Source organism: Balaenoptera physalus (assembly GCF_965194825.1).
Source record: "Balaenoptera physalus genome assembly, chromosome: 12".
In the NCBI taxonomy this organism is placed as follows: domain Eukaryota; kingdom Metazoa; phylum Chordata; class Mammalia; order Artiodactyla; family Balaenopteridae; genus Balaenoptera; species Balaenoptera physalus.
In genome coordinates, this window is record NC_138897.1 from 53,831,260 (window position 1) to 53,858,104 (window position 26,845).

General features: G+C 40.6%; 2 protein-coding genes across 4 annotated transcripts in view; both read left to right on the forward strand.

The window, feature by feature from the left end:
* Positions 1-20,102, forward strand: part of CHST9 (carbohydrate sulfotransferase 9) — a 240,158-nt gene extending 220,056 nt beyond the window's left edge. For 2 of the 3 annotated variants that reach the window (XM_082416188.1, XM_082416189.1), the window contains one exon: positions 16,603-20,102. In XM_082416188.1, the coding sequence (XP_082272314.1) occupies positions 16,603-17,691 (1,089 nt within the window). In that variant the 3' untranslated portion in view covers positions 17,692-20,102. Of the gene's footprint in view, positions 1-11,952; positions 13,253-16,602 lie in introns of those variants that run through there. The other variant, XM_082416190.1, reaches the window with a different exon arrangement.
* Positions 1-26,845, forward strand: part of AQP4 (aquaporin 4) — a 93,985-nt gene that overhangs the window by 5,948 nt on the left and 61,192 nt on the right. The window lies entirely within an intron of this gene.

Genomic DNA, 26,845 nt, shown 5'->3' on the forward strand with positions numbered 1-26,845 from the left:
TAAAACTTTTGAATATTTAGACATACAGTGTGTGGGCTTCCATTCATCTTCCTGCTCTAGGCCCTGTAAATGTTGAGGATGATCTTGATCAGACATCTACAACTTAAAAACTCAACATGTGATTCCAATCAGAAGCCAAGATGGAACCCACTCACCTCTTGTCTATAGGACAAAATTCGAACCTGTGAGTACAAAATCCAAAGCTCTATGATCTCCTTTGGAGAGCATGCATCCCGCCTCCCTAGACTTATTTCCCATTCTGCTCCTTTATGTAAAACTATTGCGTCCCATTTAAAACTGTTCTACCAACATACTCACCCCTTTCTCTGCAGGTACAAAATTTACTCATATTCCAAGACCTCACTCCAATATCACCTCTTCCATGAAGCTTTCCTCATCACAGAGCTAAGAGTAATCTCTCCTTCTTCTGTGCACCTATATTATTTTTTCTGCCCCTTTGCTATAGACCCTTGCATTTTCTACTCTATATTCTAATTATTGATATTCCTATGTGATTTTGTAACTAGATAGTATTGTCCCAAAGGGAAGATATCACGTTTGGCTCATTTCTGTGTTCACTGTTAGACCTTGCACATCATAGGCATCCAACCAATTCCTGGTCCACTGTAAATTCTTCCACTCACTAAATTATTATCCTAGAAACCAGAGGAACTGCTGGATGCGGGCAGGCTGCTCCCGGTACCCTGGACCGCTCACACCTAGTGTGCCGTTGACTCTTATAAGGCAGGAACTAGGTGTTGTCCTTTGCCCTCCCAAGTGAGGAATCTAAACCAAAAACAGAAGACACAGCTAAGGCTGCACGTGGTCTCTACGAATAATGGTCACACAGCTGGGGAATGAAAGAATCAAAGGACAGGGGGACCCACACCTTTATTTCACCTTTATGTCCACATACCATAACTGCCTGTAGAACGCTGAACCATTTGCTTGGGTCAAGACTTGGCACCTGATGTTTTTTTCTCGAATGTAAACATGGAAATGTCATTCACTGTTGCCTTTTCAGTGTAGCGTGAACTTTACAACTTCTAAATTTAAAGTGGGATTGCATTACCTTGCACTATTCTTATCAAGATGACCGTGCACTCAAGGAGACAACTTTGACCTAAAGAGAGTTTCTCTTGTCAGGTTCAGCATGAATAGAGCTAGTAAAGATCCCATCCCCCTCATTCTCTTTTAAGAATACCTTCTAGAATTGGGAGTTGTGCTTTTTAAAAGCTACCCAATTTATGAGTCTTTTTAAAATGCTTGAAAGCAAGACTGAAATGATCCAGAAGTGGTGGCACTAATGGTGGTTAACAAAGAAGGATTTGTAAAAGATGGGCTTTATTAAAGGTCAGAAGGCTTCATAACTAGAAGATACTCAGGTCTAAGTGTCAAAGGGCTGGCACTCGCCTCTTTATTTGGAAGCCAAGAAAGTTAAAACGTTGTGTAAGGATGTCTATGGAAAAAGACAATAGACAGTAGTCTCTGGAAATATATTGTCATGACAAAGGGAGAGAGGTGAAGACAGCCCTCAGGTGTTTTGAAAGCATGGACACCAAGAGGAAAATAACGGTTTATTAACCTCACTGCGAGAGCTGTTAGCAATCAAATATGCAGATAATTCTCACTTAAGCATTCCCACTCAAGATCATTCCCACTCAGAATGCTTCTGAATAATTGTGACCAAGAGTTTTGCTAGTCATGTAATGCGCCATCTCATTTATTTGTCACAGCAACCCCAAGAGGATGCATATTTTAATGTCCTTTTTATACAGGTGGAAACTCAAGCTTGAAAGATTTAGTAATTTTTCAGGTCCTGCCATGCTTAGCACTAAATTAATAATAATAATGGTTAGCATTATTATTGTTTAATAAACTTTCTGTGTGTAGGCATTATGAGAAGTTTTACATAAAATTATCTCATTTAAACCTCGCAGCAGTAACCTTGGGAGGCAGGTACAAATCAAGGGAGTCAACGTTAGTGAGGTTAAATGCCTTGCCCCAGATCACACACCAGGATGGAAGCAGGCAATCCAACCCTACCGTGTAAGCACCAGCCACCGTTCCCTGGTGCTTTAAATATCCTTATTTAAAGGTACACAGATGATGAGTGGCAGAGCTGGAATCTGAATCTAGGTGGATGGATCTCATTCTGAAATCCTTTCTCTTCGCTATTGTGCTGTCCTACTACTTGTTCTGGAAGTTCTTCTATTAATTAAATGATCCCACTTATGACCACCCTAACCAGTACTCCAATCTTAACACCAGCACTGAAGCAAATGGTTGTGAGACTCTAGAATACAGATATTTATGATGTGGTAGGTCTTTTTTTAAAAAACGTTTTAACTATCAAGATAGCATGTACTGACTCTGGGGTTCCTGATGAGCATTAAATTACTTTTTTAATTAAGTGAAAAATCACATGAATCTGGTCTAAGAGAAAAACTATTTGTCACCTGAAAAGAGATTAAAAACTAAAAAAAAAAGTATACATTAGGATAATCTTTTGCCCACTGGCAAGTTACTTCAGCAGAGCCCAGACCAAATTATTATGGACATAAAACAAGAATTGAGGTAGAAACCTTTATTCTCACCAACTATAAAACCTTCTCTTGTTCTTCTGTTTTCCGGAAAAGCACCTTACTTCTAAAAACTCTTTCATAAGTTCTTCACTATTAGTAATAAGGTGTCACTGTATATGTACTCATGTGAGAAAATATAGGATTCTAAAACGGTTGAAACTGTAGCATCTATTAGAAAGAATGAAAATAGAGAATTTACCATCTAATGTAAATGAATCCCACCACCTAAGATGTTGTCACCAACAGGCCAGGGAAATCTATTCCACAGATGATTTCTAGTCAATCTGTTTCTCTTCTTTTTCCTCCTCTCTTTTGAGATTTCTAATCACACCCCTTCCTACTTGCTAACATCTGTACCTGAAGATGGGTATAACTGCGTAACTGCAGTTTTTCAGCTCAGCAGATGTTATGAGCAAAATGGTCAGCACCATCATTTGGGATTTTTCCTCAACACGTAGCAACTCAGTATCCACCTTCTACAAGCCAGGAACCCAGTGAGTAGAGACCTGTCAACATTCGGTAACTCCAACACCTCCTACCTATAGAAAACCTTTCTTTCACTTCTTGGATTAAAGCTATGATCAAACTGGTGCAAAGAGCCCATTTGTCATCACGATTGAATATACATTCTAAAATACAGTATTTTTTAAAATCTACCTTTCAACTATTTTACCCATGTTATTCTTTCTTCTCATGATAAAGAACTGCATGAAGGACTCAAGTGAAAACTTGATCTCTTCTGGAATTGTGTGAACGAGGCACCAGCGTAGTCATCATTTTGAATAAAAGTTGTTTGTGGACATAAAAAAATGTGTTTTGAGAAGTAGTGATCAAGCAAAATGGAACATACTACATGGTTTTGTTTATATAAAATTCCAAAAAATGTAAACAACCTATAGTGACAAAAAACATAAGTGGTTGCCTTATCTGGCTGGGGGCAAAAGAAAGGATGGATTGCAAAGGTCCACAAGGAAAATGTTCGTTGTGATGGAAATTTTATGTATCTTTATTTTGACAGTAGTTTCACAGGTGTGCACATTTGTCATAATTCATCAAAATGTATACTTTAAATTCAATTTATTGTATATAAATTATACCTTAATAAAGTTGATTTTAAAAAGAAATAAAAGAAGTAGTGATCAAGGGATCAGAAATACTTTTATAGTGTATATAGATCATTGCTTAAGTTGAGCTCTATTCCCTATAATGATGCTAAAATGGCTATTTCCTTTGTATTTATAAATTGTAACCCTTTTTTATTTTCAACAGTTTGAATTTCACTATTTCCAACATTTGACCACAATAAATATTTCTAAAAGCCCCAAAAGAAAAAAAATACAAGTAGTGGTCATTAATACAAAGACAATTCTGTAGAATCCATGCTATATAAATGGTTTTGGCCCCTCAGGGCAGATCCCATAGGCATCCCTGATATTGTGTGTAGACTTTCGTGTGTATCTGAATTTGGCTGAGGAAACAGTCCTCATCAGAATTTCAAGAGTGAAAGAAAGTGTCCTGGAGAGTTTTTCTACCTCTCACTAGAGAAAGAAAGTGATCAAACCTATCTCTTTGATTATGCATAAATTAAAACCAATTTTATTGAAACTTTCTTTTGTAAAGTTTTTTAGCACTTATCAGAGAACAAATTTCTGGGAAGGAAAAGATGCACAGACAAGTAGTGAAAATTCAGAGTACCAGTAAGGATCCCACTGAAAGCTACCTTGCTTTATTTTCCTTGATGTGGAAAAAGTTATTATCCATAGAAGTCTTATGTTATATTCTATGGTCGATCTTCAAACAAGGCTGGAATAAACAAGATTCTTCACTGTTTCATCACTGGTATGTGCCCTGCTCAAAATGTATTAAAGGAAATATTTCCGTCATACTATTACTGGATAATTCAATTAGGCCAATGTTCTGTGGATGTGGAATAATGTCATTTACTATGTTGACTAATTAGCCAATCAGATTTCTCTCATTTTCTAAGGCAATGGATTGACTAAAATGTGACCGTAAACAAAGTAGATTTTATTAGGCATAATCTGCTTTGTAAACAAATGAAATTAATTCTTTGCCTGACCTAAAGCTTTGAAAATGAAAGACCAAAATTGAACACATGCTTCCAATTTTGGTTCTGTTACCAAGATGACACGGAATATAAAAGTTACAATTTAACTTCCCCTCAAGTATTTCATACTTGAGACTAAATGACTCTTAGAAATATGTTCATCAACAGATGGGAGCCACTTATGGCCTCATAAACTCCAAAGCAAGTGAAATTATCTCAGCAAAATAGAAAGATTACAAGAAAGCCTCATCTGCTTATCTCGGAGATGATTCATGCATTGCATATTGGCTCAATGGTGCAATGAATATTGACAGATAATCACCCTTCTTCATACAAGAGAAATCCTGAACAAACGAATGCTTGGGATGCATGTTTGTCATCAATCAGTAAGCAATTTCCACACATACCCTGTGTTTTTCCTTTCTACTGCTTCTCCACTGATACCAGCCACCAGTCTCTCTCCAGGCTACTCTGTTTCCACTCTTAACAGCCCCCAGTCCATTCTCCACTTGACCAGCAGAGTGAGCTTTATAAAATGTGCTTCACACCATGTTATCCCCTGTATAAAACTTCCAGTGGCTCATATTACACCTCTGATAAAAACCTACATCTTTCCCATGACCTAAATCCTAAATCTTAAATTCTCCATGACCTGGTTTTCCTACAGCATGTGGTCCTGCCCTCCTCTTTGATTTTATCTTGAGTCCCCAGGCCCTTTGCACTTACACGACAACTATCTGCCCTCTGTCCCTCCACTTGACCAGGCTCATTCCCCTTTGAGGGCCCTTTGCCCTCGTTGCCTCAGCCTGCAACGCTCTGCTCCCAGATCTGGGGTTTCTTCTTGTCATTCAGATCTCTGCTCAACTAGCTTCTCCCAAATAGATCTTCCCTAGACACCTAGTTCATGTAGTCTTCCCACTCTCCACCTGCCACTCACGCTCTGCCACATCGCTGTGTTTTAGTGTTTGCATCACACGTATGATCATCAAAATTTTTGTTCATGTATCTGTTCATTATCTACCTTCACCCACAGGAATGCAAGTACCATGAGAACAGGACCCTTGTCAGAGTCGTTTGCCCCTCTGGCCCCAATGCCATTAAACAGGGCACATATTAGATGCTCATAATAAATACCCATCAAATGAATACATCTCTTGATTCTGCTAGCAGGCTATGACAATAGTCTGGGCGTGAAAAAAATGTGTCTAAGTGATACATTGATAGTGGGAATGAAGAGTTTAGAGAAAAAATGAATAGAGTTTGGTGTCTGAGTATGAGAAGTGAATTAACAATCTGAGACAAAGATTAATGCAAGGTCCCCAGGGTTACTGCAGGAAGGTGATACTCTTGGCAGAAATATAAAAGTTGCGGTTAAAAGCCACACTTAATGAGTATATGCTACATGGCAGGCATTGTGTATTTGTTCCATTTATTTTTCACAACTCCATAAAGTCGGCTCATTATCTCTCTTTTATACATGGGAGGTTGAGTCAACTACCCCAAGCTGGTCGGTTAGGTATCTTATTCCAGTGAGTGAGGTTGATTTGGTAGAAAGTACTAATTTAAGGTCAGTTGAAAGTTGCAAGTAAAGCATGAATAAGAGTAAAAATTTACTAAGTCGGGTCTCCCTCGCATTTCACAAGTTGTTGGGCTGAAATAGGTGTGAAATGTGTGTCTCACAACCTACCTTGGCACTCAGGGGTTCTTTTGCAAATTGGTCTGAGCACCTGTAGACCACCACGATTGTCTTCCTCATTCTGTAACCATGCAGGGCTGGGGGCTGGAAATACCTTGAAGAAGACACCCAACAGGAAAGTGACTAGATGGAGGTAAGAGATGAGATCAGTGGAGCATAATGATACCAGTTACCTTGGAGACAACCACCTGGAGGGTGATAGGACCCCAGAGAAATTAACCAGAATGCAATACACAAAACTTTTTGGTTTCTGTTTTTTGCGCCAACCATCTGATAAGTTACTAACCTAGAACATGGAAACTAGACTTTGCTGAAAATGAGTTCTATACTAGGGTCCGGAGGAGACACGGTCCTGCTGATGAATCTGGGGCAGTAGAAGATGCTGCGACTCAGCACTCAGGGGTCCTATTACTCACAACAAGAAATGGACATTTTTTCCTCAGTGTATAAATCCCCATGGAGACAGAGTCATAGAGCTAGTGTCTTGTTGATAAAAAGCCATGGGCACCAGATTCACTGGTCACTGGGAGTTTATCAGGGATTGAAAGATACCTTCAACTTCCCTCCTTTCATCCCTGATCCAGATGCACAGCTCAGAAGTACACACATATTATGTGTTTTCCCAGATTTGCAGCCACTGAAATACCAAGATATAAAATATGTTCTCTTGAAAAGGCCACTGGGGATGGAGTGAAGACATCATCACTCCATAACCACCAAGTCTGGATAGATGTTTCTAACAGGAGTGTTCCCAGAAGCAGGAGAGGAAATAAAGATACTGTGAAAATAAGGAGCTTTGTTCTGAGGCATAAAAGCTGAGCAGATGATCACAATTTCTGTGTGGTTTATGCAGCATAATGGGAAACCCAAAGTCCAGGCAGCACTAGCTCGAATCATGGTTTTCTAGAAACAAGAGCCCAGTACCCTCTCGGCCATGCTGATTATTTGGGACTGTCCAATAGAGCATCTGTTCTTGGTACCCAACATATGTAGTTTAAATTGCAGAAGAGAAGCAGCCAAAGGTTTGGCAATGTCCACTGCACACTCTAGAGTTGACTTCAGCACATGTGGCCATCTCAAGGTAGCTCGGTACAAAGGATTGTATTCACGTGGACTTAAGAGCAAGGAAACACTCTTTTAATGACAGATGTGATGGCACTGAGAGCCCTGTAGAGTAAACATGTGCCATATGGTAAGAAACACAAGGTATGGAGCCAGACAAGTCTGAATTTTAATCCCAGCTCTAGGAGTTGCCAGTCGTAAGACACCAAGTAAGTTTAATGGAAACGTGATCGTAACCACCTGACAGAGGTGGGGTGAGGATGGACTTGTTGAAGCAGTGCCTGGCACACGTGAAGCGCTCTGTCGATATTCATCCCAAACCCACCCTCACCACTCATCCTCTCCCTACGGCCTTGGTCCAGCAGCTGTGCTTTAACTAAAGGAGGCCAGAGCCCTGACAGGGGCCAAGACGTGAAAACCAACCCTCCCTGCCAACTGGTATAAATACATCCTTCCTTGCTCAGGAGGGAGCATGCTCTGGACCTGGGAATCTCAGTATATGGGCCATGAGTTGCAGGTGAGGCAAGAGTCCTCCCATTGGTCTGAGAACTGATCCAGAAGTGCGCACCTTTTCTTTGGTTTTCACAAGTGCGTGGTGCTCAAATCCATGCACTTTCATCTTGTTACAGTATAGGCTGTAGTCTAGTTGCTAGTGGCTGCGGTTATGGGCGGCCCTAAGAAAATCCCCTGTGTGAAGCCTGAGACTTCCTTCCCCCTACTGTGGGCAGTTCTCTCTTGTGTGGGGAGTAGATGGAGTTAATAGACTGTGATTGTACTTCTGAGCAAGGTACGTCAAGATATGTTTGCTCCGTACAAGAAACAGATTATAGAATCATAGTGAGGAAAGGGGGGTGATGACGCAGTGTCTGCAGGACCTTTAGAGAATTACGCTTGCCTGCTTGCTTGATGATAGTTGTGTCTCTATAAATAGATTAGGCAGGATCCTATCCATCAGTGTCTCGATATAAGAGAATTGTGGTTGGTCAACATGAGCCCTGCCATTGTCACTACCACTCTCCCAGTTGGCGTTGTGTTCCCAGGGCTCAAGTAACCTTGGACCAGTAAGTAATGGGTGGGGAAGAAACAGTTCCCCAGGTAAATGCTGCTTCCTGGGACTGGAGCTTTGCCTAAAGAAAAGAACAGGAAGGATTGGACTGCCCCTGGCTCCTCCCTCCCGCCTTCTTCCCCCGCTTCTCCATTCGCACAGTTGCACTTACTGAGGCTGGGCTGCAGGGGGCAGGCGGCCCTCTGTGATCTTCCCATGTCCAGCACGGGCTCATTCTGTACCAGCTCTGGGGAATGAGGTTGTACAGACACTGAAGGCTCCCAGCCTCAGGCTAAGGGATCGGGACCAGTGGCCCTCATACCTGGCCTTGAGAAGAAAGGGAGACCAAAAGGAGTTGGCTATGGCCATGGATACTTCTTAGTAGCCATTTCAACGACATCTTGAAACAAACTGTCATCTTCAGGAGAAACTATCTATCTTGAAAAGCCTCAAAACACTTCAAAATTTATTATTAATAAAATAATATTCTTAAAATGAAAGTGATAAAATTTATCTTAATGCATGAAGAGATAAGACTTTGCAAATATATGCTAGATCATCACTTTGTTTTGTCAGTCATCTATTCCCTCTGACCCCCTCTGACCCGCCCCCCCCACCCCGCCACTCTACTCCTCCTTGCCTCTCTGTCTTGCTTTGCTGCGAGTTTATGTCATACATTCTTCCTTTGCATTCTTTCTCAGCCTGAAATCCTGAAAAGAAATCCCTCTCAGCACGGCCCCAGGTTCCCCAGGGCACAATCTGGTGCCCCAGGCCACCCTCCCATCGTAGCGCAGGCCCATGGTAGCACCAAAGAGTGAGTCGCCTGCTCTAGACTGAGAGGGTTGGGCCAACACTGAAGAGGCAGCCCTGAGTAAAGCTGAGTTGTCAAATATTGCAGGCGACATAAGCCAGAGGGGTGTGTGTGTGTGTCACTCAAAGGTGCTGACACAGGCGAATCTGATCTGGGGCTGGCAGATGCTTAACCAAATAAGACAAATGGAGTGTATCCTGCCACTGTCACTGCTGCCCTCACAGTTGGCATGGCTGTCTCAGGGCTCAAGTAGCTCAAGTAGTGGATGGCGAAGAAACAGGTCCTTGAGTATACGCTGCTTTCTGGGACTGGGTTCTCACCTGTGCTGAAGCCCTGTGTGCCTTAAACAAGTTAAATGAAGAGCCTCCGTTTCTTCATCTGGAAAGTGGAAGTGAAAGATTATCATGGCAGCAAGAGTGCCTGCTACGGGTCGGCACGTAGCAGGCACTCAGGAAACAGCAGACATTGTGATCATCACTGCCTCTCTGTCTAGGAAATGCCTTCAAGGCCCATAAATTCAGCTAGCACCTCCACAAGCCAACACCTCCCAAATCTGAATACCCAGCTCTGAAGTCTCGATATTGATGTCCAGATTTCCCAAGGTACCTCAAACTCCAGAGCTCTGAACTTGAAGATAGTGAGTACCCACACCCACTCCCTAGCCTCTCATAACACCTACTGCTCCCGTTTCCTCTCTCTGGGAGATGGGAATCCATTCTTTCTACTTCCTTCACCCCCACTCTCCCAGTCTGGTCAATTTCCTAAATTTGCCTCAGATAATTCCCTTTTGACCCCATTGTCTTAGTTCTTCTCCTAAGAATTCCTGATGGACAGTCACAGTTGTCTTTTAGATGATCCCCCTACCCCCAGTCACACCTCCCTGATGCTACTAGAATGTTCATTCTAAGTCCCTGCCTTACTGAAAATCCCTGTCACCTGTGTGGCAAAGTCTAGACTCTTTATATGGGCACAAGGCCCTCCGGAGTGAATCCCAATCTGCTTGCCTCTCCCTCTCATCTGAATCTGGTCCCTCAAGTATCCCCTTGATGGTACCTTCCCATCCTGGTTGGTCCACCTGTCAGCTCCCCAGTCATCCTCCCAGACTCCTCTCAGGCATCTACCTCCTCTCTGAAATTTGCCCCCAAAAAATCTCTTGAGAAAAATTAAGTACTCTTTTCTATGTTCCACAAATACCCTATGCACTTTTCCATTATAACAATTATCACATCTTTTTCATAAACTGCTTTTTTTTTTAATCAACCCAGTTAAACTTTGGCTTCCTCAAGGGTCCATAAATTTGATCTACTTCATCCATTTCTACAAGGCCAAAAACAGTATTTAGTGGTAGTTCAATACATGTATGTTGAATGAATGAATGATCAACATCCTTGCATTACATAGTTTCCATCAGCCCCACAATAGCAGATCAAGTTTTGCAGAATTACAACCCTTGTCGACTGCATAAAGCCAGTGTGCGTTAGTTGCCTGAAAAGGGGGGAGTATAGGAGTGATATTGCTTTTGCTTCCATTAAATTCAAAACATATATTTATGCAAAATACTATTCTAGATGCTAGTGGAGACAATATAGATTTATAAGCTTGTACACTGACCTTTAATAAACTTAAAATTAATTGGAGAGCTAGTCACCTAGACAACCAACTATAACAACTAACTAGAGTAAAACGAAAAGTGCTAAACAGAGGACTTAACACCCAAACTGAGTAGACTTGTCTTTGTACCCTGCAGTCTCATTTCTGCACTCCCAGCCTCCAATAGCTTCCCGCTGGAGCCTTTGCCACTATGGCAATAGGTTAATTAATTGTGTAATTATTTGATTTTTTTCCTCTATGTATATGAGCTCCAAGGGGGCAAGGACCACATGTGTCTTATCCACCAAGCCAGCCCTGGCATCTAGTGCAGTGCCTGATGTGTAGTAAGGGCTCCGTGACTTTGAGGGGGAGAGAGGAAGAGCAATTAATTTAACTGTTGAAGATCAGAGGAGACTTCACAGGGGAGGTACATTAGGCTTTAAAAACTAAGAAGAGTGAGACTTTCAAATTTACTGCAGAGTTCATAAATATTCCACAATTTTTCTTCATTAGACTTCTTTGAATACTCATTTTTTTGATCTGTGGTTACATGTCTTTCAGCTAATTTTGCAATAATATCCACTCTTTAAAGGCATATATGGAAAACTATAGCTTTCTGCCAGAGTTTACAGTTTAGCTGTGGCTGAAGGAGTTTCTCCAGAGAGAAAATCAAATAGCAGTGTAAGCTGGAATAAAGTTATTTTCCTTATAGGTGGTACAGACTAAGTGCTGAAGTTGTTTCAAAGAGAGTAGAATCCCTCACTGGAGACCTGGGTGGTTTTCATGGGGACAGTGGGATTTTATATCAGCTTCAGAGATTTGGGAAGTCCCAAGAATGGAGGAGAACATGGATGGGGGATGCTGAGAGACTGATAGAAACAAGTAGAGGACAGAGAACACATCAGGAAAGGAGCAGAACACAAAGTGACAAGAGGCCCGGTGGTAACAGGCTGCCCATACCAAGCTAAGGAGTCAGGACTTTAGTTTATATGTAGTTGAGCCAGTTCCAATTTTAAGGGTTGAAAAATAAAATATTTTAGGAAGACTAATTTGGCAGTACTTTTCAGGAAGCCTAATTAGGAGGCTACTAAAGAATATCCAATTAAGAAATAATAAGTAAAAAAGAAGTTTTTTTGAAAGGCATTATGAGATGTAAACTAACCAGTTTACTTTCTGATTGTTAAAGCATCCCTCAGATTTTGTCAGTGGGGACCAGAATGTAATAGAACCATTTCAGAAACAGAAGAGAGTGCAGGAAGAGTCAGTTTTGGAAGGAACAGGATAAGTTTGGCTTTATATGCATTTGCTTTAGGGACAGTCTGAACGAAATACCCTGAAGGAAAATGGAAATGTAAGAGTTTACTCTTATTATTATTGTTGTCGTTATTGTTATTATAACAATCATGATGGAAATTCATTGGTATAAGCCTCCAATTTAAAATACCATTAACCTTGATATTAGTAGTCCAAACCCCTCAGTCTTTGCTGTGATTAAAAGGAAGTGGAATGGGGGGCTGGTGGGGGAGGGAGGGATGTCACCACATCCTAGTAACTGTTTTTTTTTCACCTTAAATATATACAATTTTTATTTGTCAATTATGCCTCAGTTAAGCTAAGGGAAAGGGGAGGTTTGTCTAAGAGGAGTCAGAAATGAGATTAACTTGGTTCAACTGCATTGGACAAAATATATACCATGAAGTCCATATGGCTGAATGCATCAAGGTAACAGCCATGTTCTGTAGTAACTGTTTTTATAAGGTGAGTGATGGTGAAGTGAGGCGTTGCTTGGAGAGGGTCCCATGGCCATCCAACAAGAAGGCTCATGGGGTATCAGTACCTAGAATTAAGCCTTTGTCCGTACCTTGATTTGGTCAGAGCTGAGGAAACAGACTGGTCCTCAATAAACTAGTAGGAGGCTGAAGTCAAATTTATGAGCAATGAATTTTTCCCTTGTGTAGTAATCTCCCCAGTCAAACCAGTGATTGGAAAGTAGCTTGGGGAACAGGGACCTCCAGCAAAGGGAAGCGGATGAAGGTGAAGGGTATTTCATCTGGTCTGTGTGAGGCCTGATGTGACACCCTGCCTACAATAGAGCATTTGTCTCTCTTTACTGAAATATTCATGTCCACCGTATTTGGAGTCTTTCTCTCCTGGATGGTATGAGATGAACTCTTACTTTTTACTTTCCTTTGCTATGCTCCGGTTCAGTGGACCCCAAATGCCGTTATTGCCTGTGGAGTACCTGGGGAGCTTGTCTAAATTAGAGTCAGGACCCCATCCCCAGATTCTTTTTGGGGTGTCCACAGTGATACCTAGGAGTCCAGATGGCTGGCAAGCCTCCAGGAGTTACCAAGCCACACTGAGTGACTTTGAACCAATCTGACTTCGCAGGCAGGTAAGGCTCCCACCTCCATGCCTACTTTAGCATGAGCAGTTCTACCTGTGCCTGTTTTATTTGTCTTCTCTTCTGCCAAAGATTTGTTTGAATACAGATTTTCGGCACCTTAAAAGAATCGGTCAATTATTTATCTAAGTTAACCTTGATCTTCTGATTAGCACTGTTTTTCTTCGACAAGGTCATAAAACAACTGCTTAGAAGCCCATCATTGAATTGTAATCACATTCACTCATTCAACAATTATTTATTGGTCATCTTCTATGCGTCAGGCAACGTGCTAGGTACCAGAGATCCAACAAAGAACAAGAAAGATTAGACTTCTGCAGTCATATTCTAGTGCAAGAGATGTGGATGGGGTGAAAATAGACAACTTAGAAGTAAAACAATCATTTCATATTGTGATAAATGCTATGAGAAAAATAAGCAGGGTTCAGTGGGAGAAAATCTCAGAGGGGAACATAATTTAGACAAGGTGGACAGGAAACAAATCCTTACAGAGGTGACTTCTGAGTGCCACCAGGCATGCTGGCTGCTAAGAGCTTGAATAACATAGTGACAAGTGGTCATAGAATTGCAAAACTGGAAGCAATGATGTGCTGGAAGGTTAGACAATGAGGGTCAGAGAGGTGATGGAGGTGGTGCAGCCTCTGTCAGTGGCAAGGTCCATGTGAAATGGAGAGACTTCTACGAAAGGCAAGGTGGTCAAGAGAGCAGAGAGTTTATTGGGTGTCAGAGTCACTACACATGATGACAAGAGTGGAGGTGAAGAAGCAGAGTCTGAGCCGGGAGCTAAACTCGTCAGTGCATGAAGACGAAAGATCAGTGGGAAAAGCAGATGACAGCATGGGGAGAGGAAAAGGGAGGTTGAGCAGGACACACGTGCTTCACAGAAGCAGGAGGGTTTTGCTGGGGGGTGTCCTGGAAGCCACAGGGAAGGACAAGGAAATAGCTCCCTGTCTTCTGGCCTGAGGGACAAGCTGCCCAAAGAACTGAAGTTTCATCTACTTGGAAAAGTGCAAGGGAAGCAGAGATTTGGGGGCCATCCAGGTTTCATTAGAAAAAGTCATGGAAAAGAAACATTCCAGAAGTCTCTGGAGATTAAAGAGGAATTTGATGACCACAAGCCGAAGATCCAGAGGGCACAGTGGAAGGCTGATTTCGTTTTTCTTTTTGTTAATGGGGCAGGGAGAGAATTAATTGGGGCATATGTAGAGACACACAAATAACATTCTGGATAATAATGGACAACCGGCGAACCTTGAAATTCACTAGGTCACTGGAATAAAATACTATTATGATGAAGACTGCTATTAAAACCATAATAGCAATTATTATTTATAGTTGGAGTTGTTGAAGACGTAGCAGCAGAAGTGTAGTGGCAGTTTGATTTCAGGGCTGTGCTAAGCACTTCCCATGCTGTCTACCAATAACCCTATGATCTTTCAAACCTCAAGTCAAATTTTACATTATATGTGAAAATTTTCTGGACTACAAGTTGTTGATCAAGGTAAAGAGGGATTCAAGGCTTTCAAGTCACACTGGCAGTCTCTGAGAAGACCGCAGACAAATGCTTTTAGAGTTGAAACACCAAGTAGTTGGCTCGGTGGTGTGGAGGAGCTTGGCAGCTGTTTTATGGGGCTACGCAAGTTGGTGTATGGTGATCAGGGGTTACTCAGTCAATATTCTTCCACTAGAAAGAAGCATCTCTCCTTAAAGCTCAGCTAGTGGAAGGACTGTGAGGCCTGGAGGTGACTCCATACACAGTGCTTCATTCCTCTGTCTTTTGCTCAATTTGCTAGAAAATTCCTAATCATCCTTGAAGACCTAATTTGACTCATACATTCATTCCTTCATGTAACAAATATTTGAGAGCAATAACTAGAGACTACAGACCGTTCTTGACCCTGAGAACATAATAGTAAATAGATCTATATCTATAGTTATCTACCTCTGTCTATATATATACACACATCTCCTCTAGGAAACGTTCCCCAGCACTTCCTCCACACCTAGGCTGGTGGCCCTATGCTTTACTCCCCCCAGCACATCATTTATTCATTCATTTTTCCAATACCATGCTGACAACCCTACCTGTATAGCCTCAGTCCAGTCTTCTCAACCATCTCTTTCTAGTCTAAGTGAGATCATATTACTTCTCTGCTCAGAACACTCCAAAGCCTCTGTAGTTTAACTAGAGTAAAAGTCAAGGTTCTTACAAGTTTTGTCACTATCAGAGGATGCCACCTTGTAAACCCCATCTCCCATGTCTTCCTTTACCCAGTCACTTCCGCGAGTTGTAGGAAGGATATAGTCAGATGAAGAGCAGACAGTAAATGGGTTGATTCATCCCACTGACAAGAGAAATAAATTCTTATTCCACTTTTGATACAATTTTATGTAGCAGGACATCAAGTAGACTTTTTTGGTTTCCCTAGTCTTTCTTCACTTGGGAAAGAGGGAAGAGCTCATACATGAATGAAATTGTATGATAACATGATTATAGTTATGAAATTATTGTGATGAATGAATTTAGAAAAATAAAACATTTTCCAAGGGAAAAAATATGTATCACTTTTTGCAAGTGCTTGGAAAACTGAAGTGGTCACCAGAATTTTATAATTGGCCTTGCTACAATTTTAAGTTGTAATTTATTACTTTGAACTGTTCTGCACATTACAGAATGTCCCCCAAAACAACAAAAATTTCAATCCAAATACAGCTACATTTTGTATCTACATTCAGGTGCACTAAATCAATGCTTGAAGGTAACACACTCCTTAATAGCTCAAGAATCGTTGACCTACAAAACGATGGAGTTATATTTTATTGCATTACAGACAAAGTTTAGATAGAAAATTCAGGGCCTTTTCCTTTCTATCTTGTGTATACCTTTTTTTTTTTTTTTTTTGCGTTTTGTAAGATTATATAATTGATACCCACAGATGCAAAGACAGTACAAAAACAATAACAAACTTACTATGATCATAGATTCAAATCAATAACTAGTAGTTTTATCCCAATAATATTCAGATAATTTAGTATGAGAGTATTAATGTAATGCAGCACATGAACATTAAATGAATAACATCATAGTAGCCCAAATATATATACTATAAAATGTGAAGCTTTTGTTCAAAGTGATGCATGGATACCATTTTCATCGTTACGTTTTCTATGAAGAAGCTTATTACAAAATGTATATTCCACATGCTTTGCTAAATTGTTCCGGCAGCTTACACGAAATGTGTGCCCCTTGATAGCGTTTTAAAACAAATATTTTAAGTTCCTTATCAAATACCCACATTTGTGAATGTGCTTTCAACATTTCCCCTTCTCTATTTTAACAGAACCCCAAGTCCCACATGTCCGAGGAGCCCAAGAATAAAGAGGAAAATCTACTCAACTCTGAGAGGCCTACTAGGGTCTTCACAGAGAACAACCACTCCCAAGGAGAGGCTCAAGTTTTGAGTAGGATCACAGGGTCACCAACAATTCAGTTGATTGAAAAACATCACGGGACTAAGACCCTTTTCAGGAAGTTCAGCGAAATGAATTGGCCAGTGGACATTCGCCCTTTAAACAAAAGCTTAGTCACAGATAGCAAGTGGAAGAGAATTGATGCAACTCAAGAAAAACGCAGGTCTTTCCTTCAGGAGTTTTGCAAGAAGTACGGTGGGGTGAGTCGTCCTCAATCCCATCTTTTTCACATGGTCTCCAGGATCTATGTAGAAGATAAACACAAAATTTTATACTGCGAGGTACCAAAGGCTGGCTGTTCCAACTGGAAGAGAATTCTGATGGTACTCAACGGATTGGCCCCCTCCGCGTACAACATCTCCCATGATGCTGTTCATTACGGGAAGCATTTGAAAAAGCTCGACAGCTTCGACTTAAAAGGGATTTATACTCGTTTAAATACCTACACCAAAGCTGTGTTTGTTCGTGATCCCATGGAAAGATTAGTGTCTGCATTTAGGGACAAATTTGAACACCCCAATAGTTATTACCATCCAGTATTTGGAAAGGCAATTATAAAGAAATATCGGCCGAATGCCTGTGAAGAAGAATTAAATAATGGATCTGGCGTCAAATTCAAAGAGTTCATCCACTATTTGCTGGATTCCCACCGTCCAGTAGGAATGGACATTCACTGGGAAAAGATCAGCAAACTCTGCTATCCGTGTTTGATCCACTATGATTTTGTAGGAAAATTTGAAACTTTGGAAGAAGATGCCAATTACTTTTTACAGCTGATTGGAGCTCCAAAAAAGCTGAAATTTCCCAACTTTAAGGATAGGCACTCTTCTGATAAAAGAACCAATGCTCAGGTGGTGAGACAGTATTTAAAGGATCTGACTAGAACTGAGAGACAATTAATCTATGACTTTTATTACTTGGATTATTTGATGTTTAATTATACAACTCCATTTTTATAGTGTGCATTCATTTTCTAAAACCCTGGATGTACTTCATGATGATGACCTCAAATCAGCTAGCTGTAATTTTCCTATAATTCTCTCTATGAGAAAAATTTAACTAAGTGCAGTTGTCTTGATTTAATGAAGATTTTTACGAAAGAGTATGAAACCAATTGGCACAAAGTTATAGGAAAATTACCACAGAGACATGTAAACAACTTCAGTTGCTCTAAAATGTTTGGAAAAGAGCTGCTTTTGCATTATGGATTATATTATAGAAGCAATAACCTAGCCAGCTGCTACATTAGGTACAACTGCCTCTTGCAAGGGTAGGAAAAGCGATCTAAAATGGCATGAGTGTATGTCTCCATCCTGGAATCTGTTGTCTAAAGTGCATGGAGATATTTTTAGCAGTCTGTGGCATATGAATCAAATGTTGCATAGTCTTCTTGCACCCCTGGAAATCTTTCCATCAACTGTAATGATACATCAATTTGGAAATGGTGTTTTGGACCTGAACATTTTACTTTAGATTGGAAGGCATGATGTGATTTACAATATGAGAATATAGCAGAAAAACCAGATGAATCTATGGCTTTTTCTATTCAACAGCCAATAAAAAATGCACAACATGCTAAGATCAAAGCAACAAAAGTAACCTTCCTCTTCCAGAAAAACTTGAGGGAATTGATTCTGTTTCCTTTTGAGCCCTTTTTGCAGAGACAAAATGAACGTAACCACTAAAGGTCTTCACTTTTGAAGCAGGCGACTGAGAAATTTAAGCCTCATCAGATATAAATGTGCTCCTCGTTCTGGTTTAATTGGGCAGGGGGGAAATTGTTTCAGGATGGAATAATCATCAAAAACAAAAGTTGCCACTCTGAATATAGACCTCAAAGAATAACAAAGTTTTAAAAGAATATTATTTGAATCAAAGCACCATGTGCATAGCTTTATATGTGGAATGTACTCTAAGAATAGCTTTTGTCTAATTATTCAGCTTGGGAATGACTTTTTAAAAACTAATATACCACTTCAAAGATAGGTTACGTTCTAGAGAATAAACATAGAGCCCCTAGAAACGTTTTTTTAATAGGCTTATGCATAAACAAAATAAGGTATTTTCTTTTCAAGTTTAAATATTCTATACTAACAGAATCAAATACTATTGTATTCAAGCAGTCAATCAAAGTCTTTGGAAAATAGGACCATGTGTCACCCCTATGGAAAGTTGTAATGCATTTTGGAAATTTTTTCCAAGGAACCCTAAATCTGCAGACGCGTTTGGATGGGAAATTTATTTTAATTGGTCGACGGTTACTCTGAGTTAAGCAAACCGCACATTCAAACCCTGTTTAAACACATTTCTTGAATATGTTCCTCTTCTCAAACTATCGGTTTTTTGTGTTTTGTTTTGTTGTGTTTTGTTTTTTTGGCCGTGTTGGGTCTTCGTTGATGCACGGGCTTTCTCCAGTTGCGGCGAGCGGGGGCTACTCTTTGTTGTGGTGTGCGAGCTTCTCATTGCGGTGGCTTCTCTTGTTGCGGAGCACAGGCTCCAGGCGCACGGGCTTCAGTAGTTGCAGCATGCGGGCTCATTAGTTGTGGCATGCAGTCACTAGAGTGTGTGGGCTCAGTAGCTGCGGCACACAGGCTTAGCTGCTCCATGGCATGTGGGATCTTCCTGGACCAGGGATCAAACCCGTGTCCCCTGCATTGGCAGTTGGATTCTTAACCACTGTGCCACCAGGGAAGTCCTATCATTTTTTCTTGTCAGTAAATATTCAGTAATGCCTCTCAAAGAAAAGTAGGTATTAATATATGAATATTAATAGACCAAGATAGTTACAATTGTGCTTATTTCATTTTGACTTCCCATTTCATGGCTGAGTTTTCATGAACTGCTTCATTCTTTACACCCGCCTACCGCATCCCATCTGTCTCCCGAGGAGAGGGGAACTGCAGCAGGCCGCCAGATCATAAGTATTAAACCTAAACCAAACTTTTACTACTTTTCCACTCCATTTACTCTTGCCTCTAAACCATACACTTAAGCTGTGCTCTCCGTTTTTAAGTAGTTTCACTCTAGAGTAATCTAAATTGTGTAATTTAAATTTTGCTATGCCGTGTAGAGCGGATTCCTAGTCAGTTAGAGACATTGAACTTATCTTTTTACGGAGAAAAAGAGAGAAAGAATAGAAAATATGCCAAGCAGCCTGACATTTTATTCCTAAACTACACAAAACTAGTTTTAGATGGGATCTGCGATAAAGGATAGGGGAAGTTTTATCAAAGTTATTCCTAAAACCATATAAAGAACAAACAAAAAACCTTTCTTTTCATAACTTTGGGGAAAAAAATGGAAACAAGCGTCCTCTCTAACATTTCTAATGCACTTAAGAGGATGGAGTATATATATAAATATATATATATATATTTATATATTTATATATCTATTTATATTAAAAAGCCAATCATATATATGTATATATATGATTGTTTGGCATCGGCGGTAGAGAAGAAGGGTGAGAGGAAGTGAACGATACAGTGCTCTCTAGCAAAGCCGTTCTATATCTTACACTGTAAAAGCTCCTTTCCCGACCCTTTCCGCAGACCCTATGTAACCGTAGGGAGCCCTTCCGTCATTCTTTTCCTCAGTGGACTCTCTGATGCCAGCTGGCATCCTGTGTGGTTGACTTCCAGGGGCCATGTGTGTTTTTAGGTAGGAAGAGCATTTTTAATGTACCTGCTCTCCCTTTTAAATGATGTCTTTTCACATTAGGACCAAAGAAGCCATCATCATCCTGGATTCCTTGGGATTTTAAATACATTTCCCATTTATCTCCCCTGAATTACTCTATTTCTTAGATCAGCTCACGTTCCCCTTTGTCATTTCTGCCTGAGTATAAATGCCAAGTGTAAGCATCACTGTTCCATTGGACACTCACCATTTCTTGGATTTAGTTTCCTAAAGGCAAGTGACCAAATCTGGACTCATCTTCCAGATGTCCAGTGTTCCCATTTTAACATTAGCATGCTTTAGGTGTAATCGTTAGTCCTCTAATTAAACCCTAAGGATCTTATTTATTTTTATAGACAGCAGTAACACAGGCCCCTTCACTCTGTTATTCTCCTGTCTGGAATTACTATTAGGGTAACAAGTTGGCAATTAAGCCCAAAACTACAGTTATTTAACCTGGTAAACTACCCATGGATATGCATTATTGATGTGATTGTGTCCAGAAACTGCCGTAAACTTCAACGGAGACATTTTTGCACAGGACACCCAACTTTCTGATTTTCACATGTATTTGGAAATATCCATTGTCAATGGCAACATGGGGCCACTTGCTAAATTCTCTAACTTCAAGGTCTATAAATATTATCTAGCAATTCAAGAACTACTTGGACACCATTTATAATGACAAAGAGGAAAAAAGACTGTTAATTACACTTTTTTCATGAATAACTACTCTTCAAAAAGGTGTTACCTCCTAAACACTGTATATTAGTGCTTAGCTGAAGGGAATATATAAGCAGATACAGAGAATTTTTGAATATTAAAGCTCTCTTTGAAAAGATCACTTGCTGAATTAGTATAAGTTGGAATTAGTAAGCTGGGGCTGCAATAAACATCCCCTACTCTGAATTCTCATTTGGCCCCTTGGGGCATCTTTAAAACTCTAGGCCTTTGTGGAATATGGTGAAGCAGAAACTTTGCCCCTGGCTAACATCACCCCTGTGTCCTGATATTTGAAGAATGGTTGACCAAGGTGTTTAATAGTAGCTCAACCACCTGAGGACCTTAGACCAGGGCTAACATAATTTAGTTCTACCATTAGGGTCATACTGTCTCAATCTTAATCATAATCAATATAGTAATATTCATAATCATAACTAACAGTTATTCAGTATTTAAGTGCTTTTCATGCATTAATTTATTTAATCTCCGTGGTCAATCTAAGTTAGGTCTTGTTATATGCACCCCCATTTCCCATGTATAATAAAGGAAACTAAAGCAGGGTGTGCTTTAGTTAAATTACCAGCTGAAGAGGCATAGCTGGTAATTAGGCGGGGAGGCAGAATGAACCCAAGCAGCAAATACCACTACCAAACACTCTTCTTCTTTTTTTTTTAAATTAATTTGTTTATTTGTTTTTATTTTTGGCTGTGTTGGGTCTTCGTTTCTGTGCGAGGGCTTTCTCTAGTTGTGGCAAGCAGGGGCCACTCTTCATCGCGGTGCGCAGGCTTCTCATTGTCATGGCTTCTCTTGTTGTGGAGCACAGGCTCTAGGCACGCAGGCTTCAGTAGTTGTGGCATGTGGGCTCAGTAGTTGTGGCTCGCGGGCTCTAGAGCGCAGGCTCAGTAGTTGTGGTGCACGGGCTTAGTTGCTCCGCGGCATGTGGGATCTTCCTGGACCAGGGCTCAAACCCCTGTCCCCTGCATTGGCACGTGGATTCTTAACCACTGAACCACCAGGAAAGCCTCAAACACTCTTCTTAGAATAGTATAAACTTAACTACTTACTTTTGGTTTCTCTTACCTATATTCAGAACAGCCAAAGGCAAGAAATATATATTGGCACCTGAGAACTTTTTTGACATTTCAAATCAGCTTATTTCTTTATTCCTGTTGAGTTAAACTGACAAATTCAAAGATTTTATAAAAAATTAGGCTTCCTCTCCCTCCTCCTTTTTTTGTTTTCCTAGTTGATCATGAGACACAAAGTTTTCAAAAAGAGAAAAGAAGTCCTTGGAACAAATTTAGTCTAACAGAAACAAAATGTCATTTTGACAAGAAAGTCCAGACAGATACAGCAGTGGGCAAGGTCATGGGGGATATAGTTCAAGAGGAAGGGAGTTCGGCCAGTTTTCCGCACGTCGGCACTTGATGGCCATTGAAGATGCTCGTGACTCAGCAAGTCAGCCAAAGGGAAAGCTCCATGACTACTGTGAGAAACTAAGCAATTGTGCTCGTATCTTTTTCCTGAGTTCCCATCCCCAGTACTAGTTTAGTAGTTAGATAACCCTAAACTAACTCAGGAAGACTGTAGAAAAGAATAGAGGAGCAGCTTGACTTAAACCAACTGAAAACCACCATGAAAAAAGTCAAATTAAATAAGTGCTCAGCTAGAAGAAGGCAGACTTTTCCTAGGCCTGCGGACGCTCTACCTGAGGAAGGCCAACTCTGAGTCCAACAAGAGTATTGCCCTGCATCATTTAATTCTCAGGATTGCCTCGTCCCTCCCGTCTTGGGTTTTCACCAGGATCTTATTCTTCAAGATGAATTTCTTCAAATCCACTTGAGCGATCATTTTTTCTCATCTCTGAGCCTCTGCTCAAGTCTTACCTTCTATTGAAATACTTTCTCTCTGGACATTCATTTCATGTTAACTCACCAAGGAATCTTTTTAGACTAGTCAATTTTCAAATCTTATCTCTCCATGAACTCTCTCATCAATGGAAAAAGGCAGAATGATCTCCTCCTGATATGACATGCATCCGATTCTTCTTCTCCTGCCAATTAATGCAGGCATTCCTTCCCTTCCTTTTTTTTTTTGCTTCATTAATTTATTTGTTCATTTGCTATATCCCTCTTTATATGCATACAAAATCTCTATTGTCATTGGAATGTGTCTTAGGTCTTCCAAGAGTGTTGTTTATTTCACTTTGCACAGTTTCTAGCAAAGCATTGCATGGAAAGAGTTCCTTTAATAAATGTTTTCGTGATGTTGTGTAAAGGTTCCCCGACTGTTTCTCTTAGTGTATAATGTGTATATTTCTGCCTATGACTTTCAGGCATCTATAGGCCCAGTGGATCTAAAGAGGAGGCTCCAGAGCAGGGCAACTGGGGGAAGTGAACCAAGCCACATGCCTTTTCTATACTAACAGTCACACCTTAACCTAAAGTATAGCTGTGGACACAGCAATCTTGTATTGATACATTTCTAAGGTGACGTATTTGTTTATGAAGTTTTCAGAGGAAATGTAGAAAAAATGCATAATTCCGGTCAATATAAGAGCCATTTACTGAGCACCTACTGGGTAGCAGACACCAGAAAAATACATACATCACTTGACATGAAGAGCATGTTTCATACATTCCCAAAAATATGAAAGTTACATATTATTCCCCCCATCGTTCTATAAATGAGAAAACTGAGGGTCAGAGAGGTTTAATGAGTAGCTACAGAGCCAGCTTCCCACCAAGGTCTCTCTGGCTCCAAAGCTAAGACCACACTAGCCACCTACAGGCCAGATCTGGCCACAGATACGTTTGGTTTGACCTACAATGCATTTTATTTAATATTTGGATTAGTTGGCAACCTTTTAAATTGGGACTCTTTGGTCAGTGATGGGGAATTTCTGTTACCCTGCCTCCTACCTGTCTGCCTGAAAACATGCAGAATCAAGGTCAGCCCCGTCAGATGAGGCCAGAGCTCTCTCTTGTTCATGCTCTCCACCTAGCCATCATCACTCATTTACCTTGCCTGGCTGACTCCTAAGTGTCCCACTCTTCAACCCCTGCTCTGAAGACTATGTTCTTCCATCCACCAAGCTTCCAAAGGAAAAGCGATTTCTGAATATTTTCTTTGTCTATGTTTGCGTTGTGCGATCCATGAGGTCATCACGTTTTGGGTTTCCTTATCCTCACTCGAAATGCTGCTTGTCCTTTGGTCTTCTACCCAGTGTGATGGCCAAACAATATTTCATCGTTTAAAGAAATCTCTTTTGACCAACAAAAGAGATGTTGGGAGAAATCCAGTACCTTTCTTTGGCATCCTTCTGTCTTAGCCAGTGGGTACCCCTGGAAATAACAGTCCTTCCCCTCCCCTTCAGCAGAGATGAGTCATTCCCCCATGCCCTCAGAACCTTGGCATCTAGGGACGAAAACTGGTTCACACTGATGTATCCAGACTCTTATTCGATAACCTTCCTGCAAAAACTCCTCCTGTTTTGAAGGTGTACCTACTCTTCCTCAACTCTGAAAATTGCCTGTTTCCCAGATTTCTCTGAGGATTTCCCTATCTGGCTCATAACACTCCTCTCCACCCCCTTCCTGCAATTATCCTGGGTGACGTTAACATTCCCGATGACTTTCCACCAGCTCTGTTTCTCAATGCTCTAACCTCTCTTTCTCCCACTTCAACTCTTGGACAGCTAGAGAAAACAGAAACACAGCCATGAAAATCAATAGCCACAACTTTTGTCCCCAAAGAGCAAAAAAAAACTGTGGTAACCTATATAGTACTTCATTTTATCCATTCATTTCCTCAAAATATATCCAAGGCTTAGAAAAATGTTCTTCAGAAATATTTTGAATTGAAATGTACTTGGCACGCTAGAGTAATTACCAAATTAAAATGACAATATTACTAGGGTGACTGTAATTATCCTTAGGAAAAAATAAATCCTGATTTAGTTTATCAGTTCTTCAAAAAAATAATGTATGGGCCACCTGGACCAAATTTTTGTTAGAAACAGATTTCTGTAGCCCACCCATGATGCACTGAATCAGAATCTCTTGAAACCCACTTGGGAATTTTTTTTTTTAACAATCTCCTGGGATGAGTCTTACATACAGCAAAGTTTGAGCACCACTTATATGTGTGTGATTTTTTAAAAACCCTGGTCGATTGTAAGCGGTAATAAAGCCTGCTCCTTTCATTCCATTGCTCTGTTGAAAAGTTAAAAACTCTCAACTGAGAGATGGGTCAGCAGGTGGTGGTACCAAAGCCTGGCATGGGATTTTGACCAGTGCTGAAGCAGAAACTTGGCATCTGAGGCTGCCAGCTGCAAGAACTAGAGCTGAAATGAAGTGAGTTATGGGGACAGCGCTGGACACTGCCCAGGCTTTTTGAAAGCTTTCAGGATGAAATGGGGAGATGGAAACTTTCCCCTTTTGAAACACAAAAGACAAATGTGTACTGAGGGCAATTCTGGCAACTCAACTCCACACTAAACCAAGTGAAGACAGGATGAGTTTCTCCAATAAAAAATAAAAAACCTTTTTCAAATTGAACTAAGATGATTGAAAATGGAAAATATTTGCTATTTGGGTTATTAGTTTGAAAGCAAGTGCCCCAGGAAATATTTTGCAATTAACTTAAATCATAAGAATGTACATTTCTTGGGCTTCATTAAAGAATTTGTCTCTCCTTTCCTTTCTGTGAGGTTGAACCACATAACATTGTCAACATCTGAGTACTTCTGACATACAATCACAGCATTTTTAATGTTCCCACTCTGAGTTCTACTGCTGCCTACCAAATTCTAGCTACACTAGCATTCGCTAGTGTAGAAATCGCCTCTGGAAAATGCCCTACCCCTCACCACTCTTCCCTTTTCTTTTCTCTTTTTTCTTTTTTTTCCTTTTTAAATTTTTGATTGCGGTTAAATACACATAACCTAAAATTTACCATCTTAACCATTTTTAATTCATCATGCAACCATCACCACCATCCATCTCCAGAATTCTTTTCATCCTCAAAACTGAAGTGTCATACCCATTATTATTTAAATAACTCCCTCTCTCCTTCCTCCAGTCCCCCCGCCCCCCCCATCCCATAACCGCATTCTACTTTGCATCTCTATGAATTTGACTACTCTAGGTACACCATATAAGTGGAATCATACAGTTTCTGGCCTTTTGTGACTGGTTTCTTTCACTCAGCAAAATGTCCTCAAGGATCACCCATGCTGGAGACATGTCAGAATTGCCCTCCTTTTAAAACTGAATAATGTTCCCTTGTACATATAACTTCTCCCTTTAATCCACTCTGCACACTTCGAAAATAAACTTCCTACAGCGTCATTCTGCTCCCAGCTTCTCATTGCCTGGCTTTAAGACCCTCAGCAATATAACTTTTATCCAGTATTACCTGATAATGGCATCAGACCCATTATTATCCTGCCAAATTGAATTATCACATTCCCTGAAAATATCCTTGCTCTTCTCCCTATTTTGTTCCTACTATTTGCACTGCCTGTGGTGTCCATTCTTCTCTCTCTTAAATGGCCTCCTCACAGGCCCCCTCCAACATGATGCTGCCTCCCATCCCCCCATTCTAACCCCATCCCTCCCTCCCCGCCATCACCATCCCTCACTCAGCTGCTTCACCCACTCTGCCTGGGGAATCTCTTCCGTTCCCCTTGCTGTAACTCCACCCATAGAC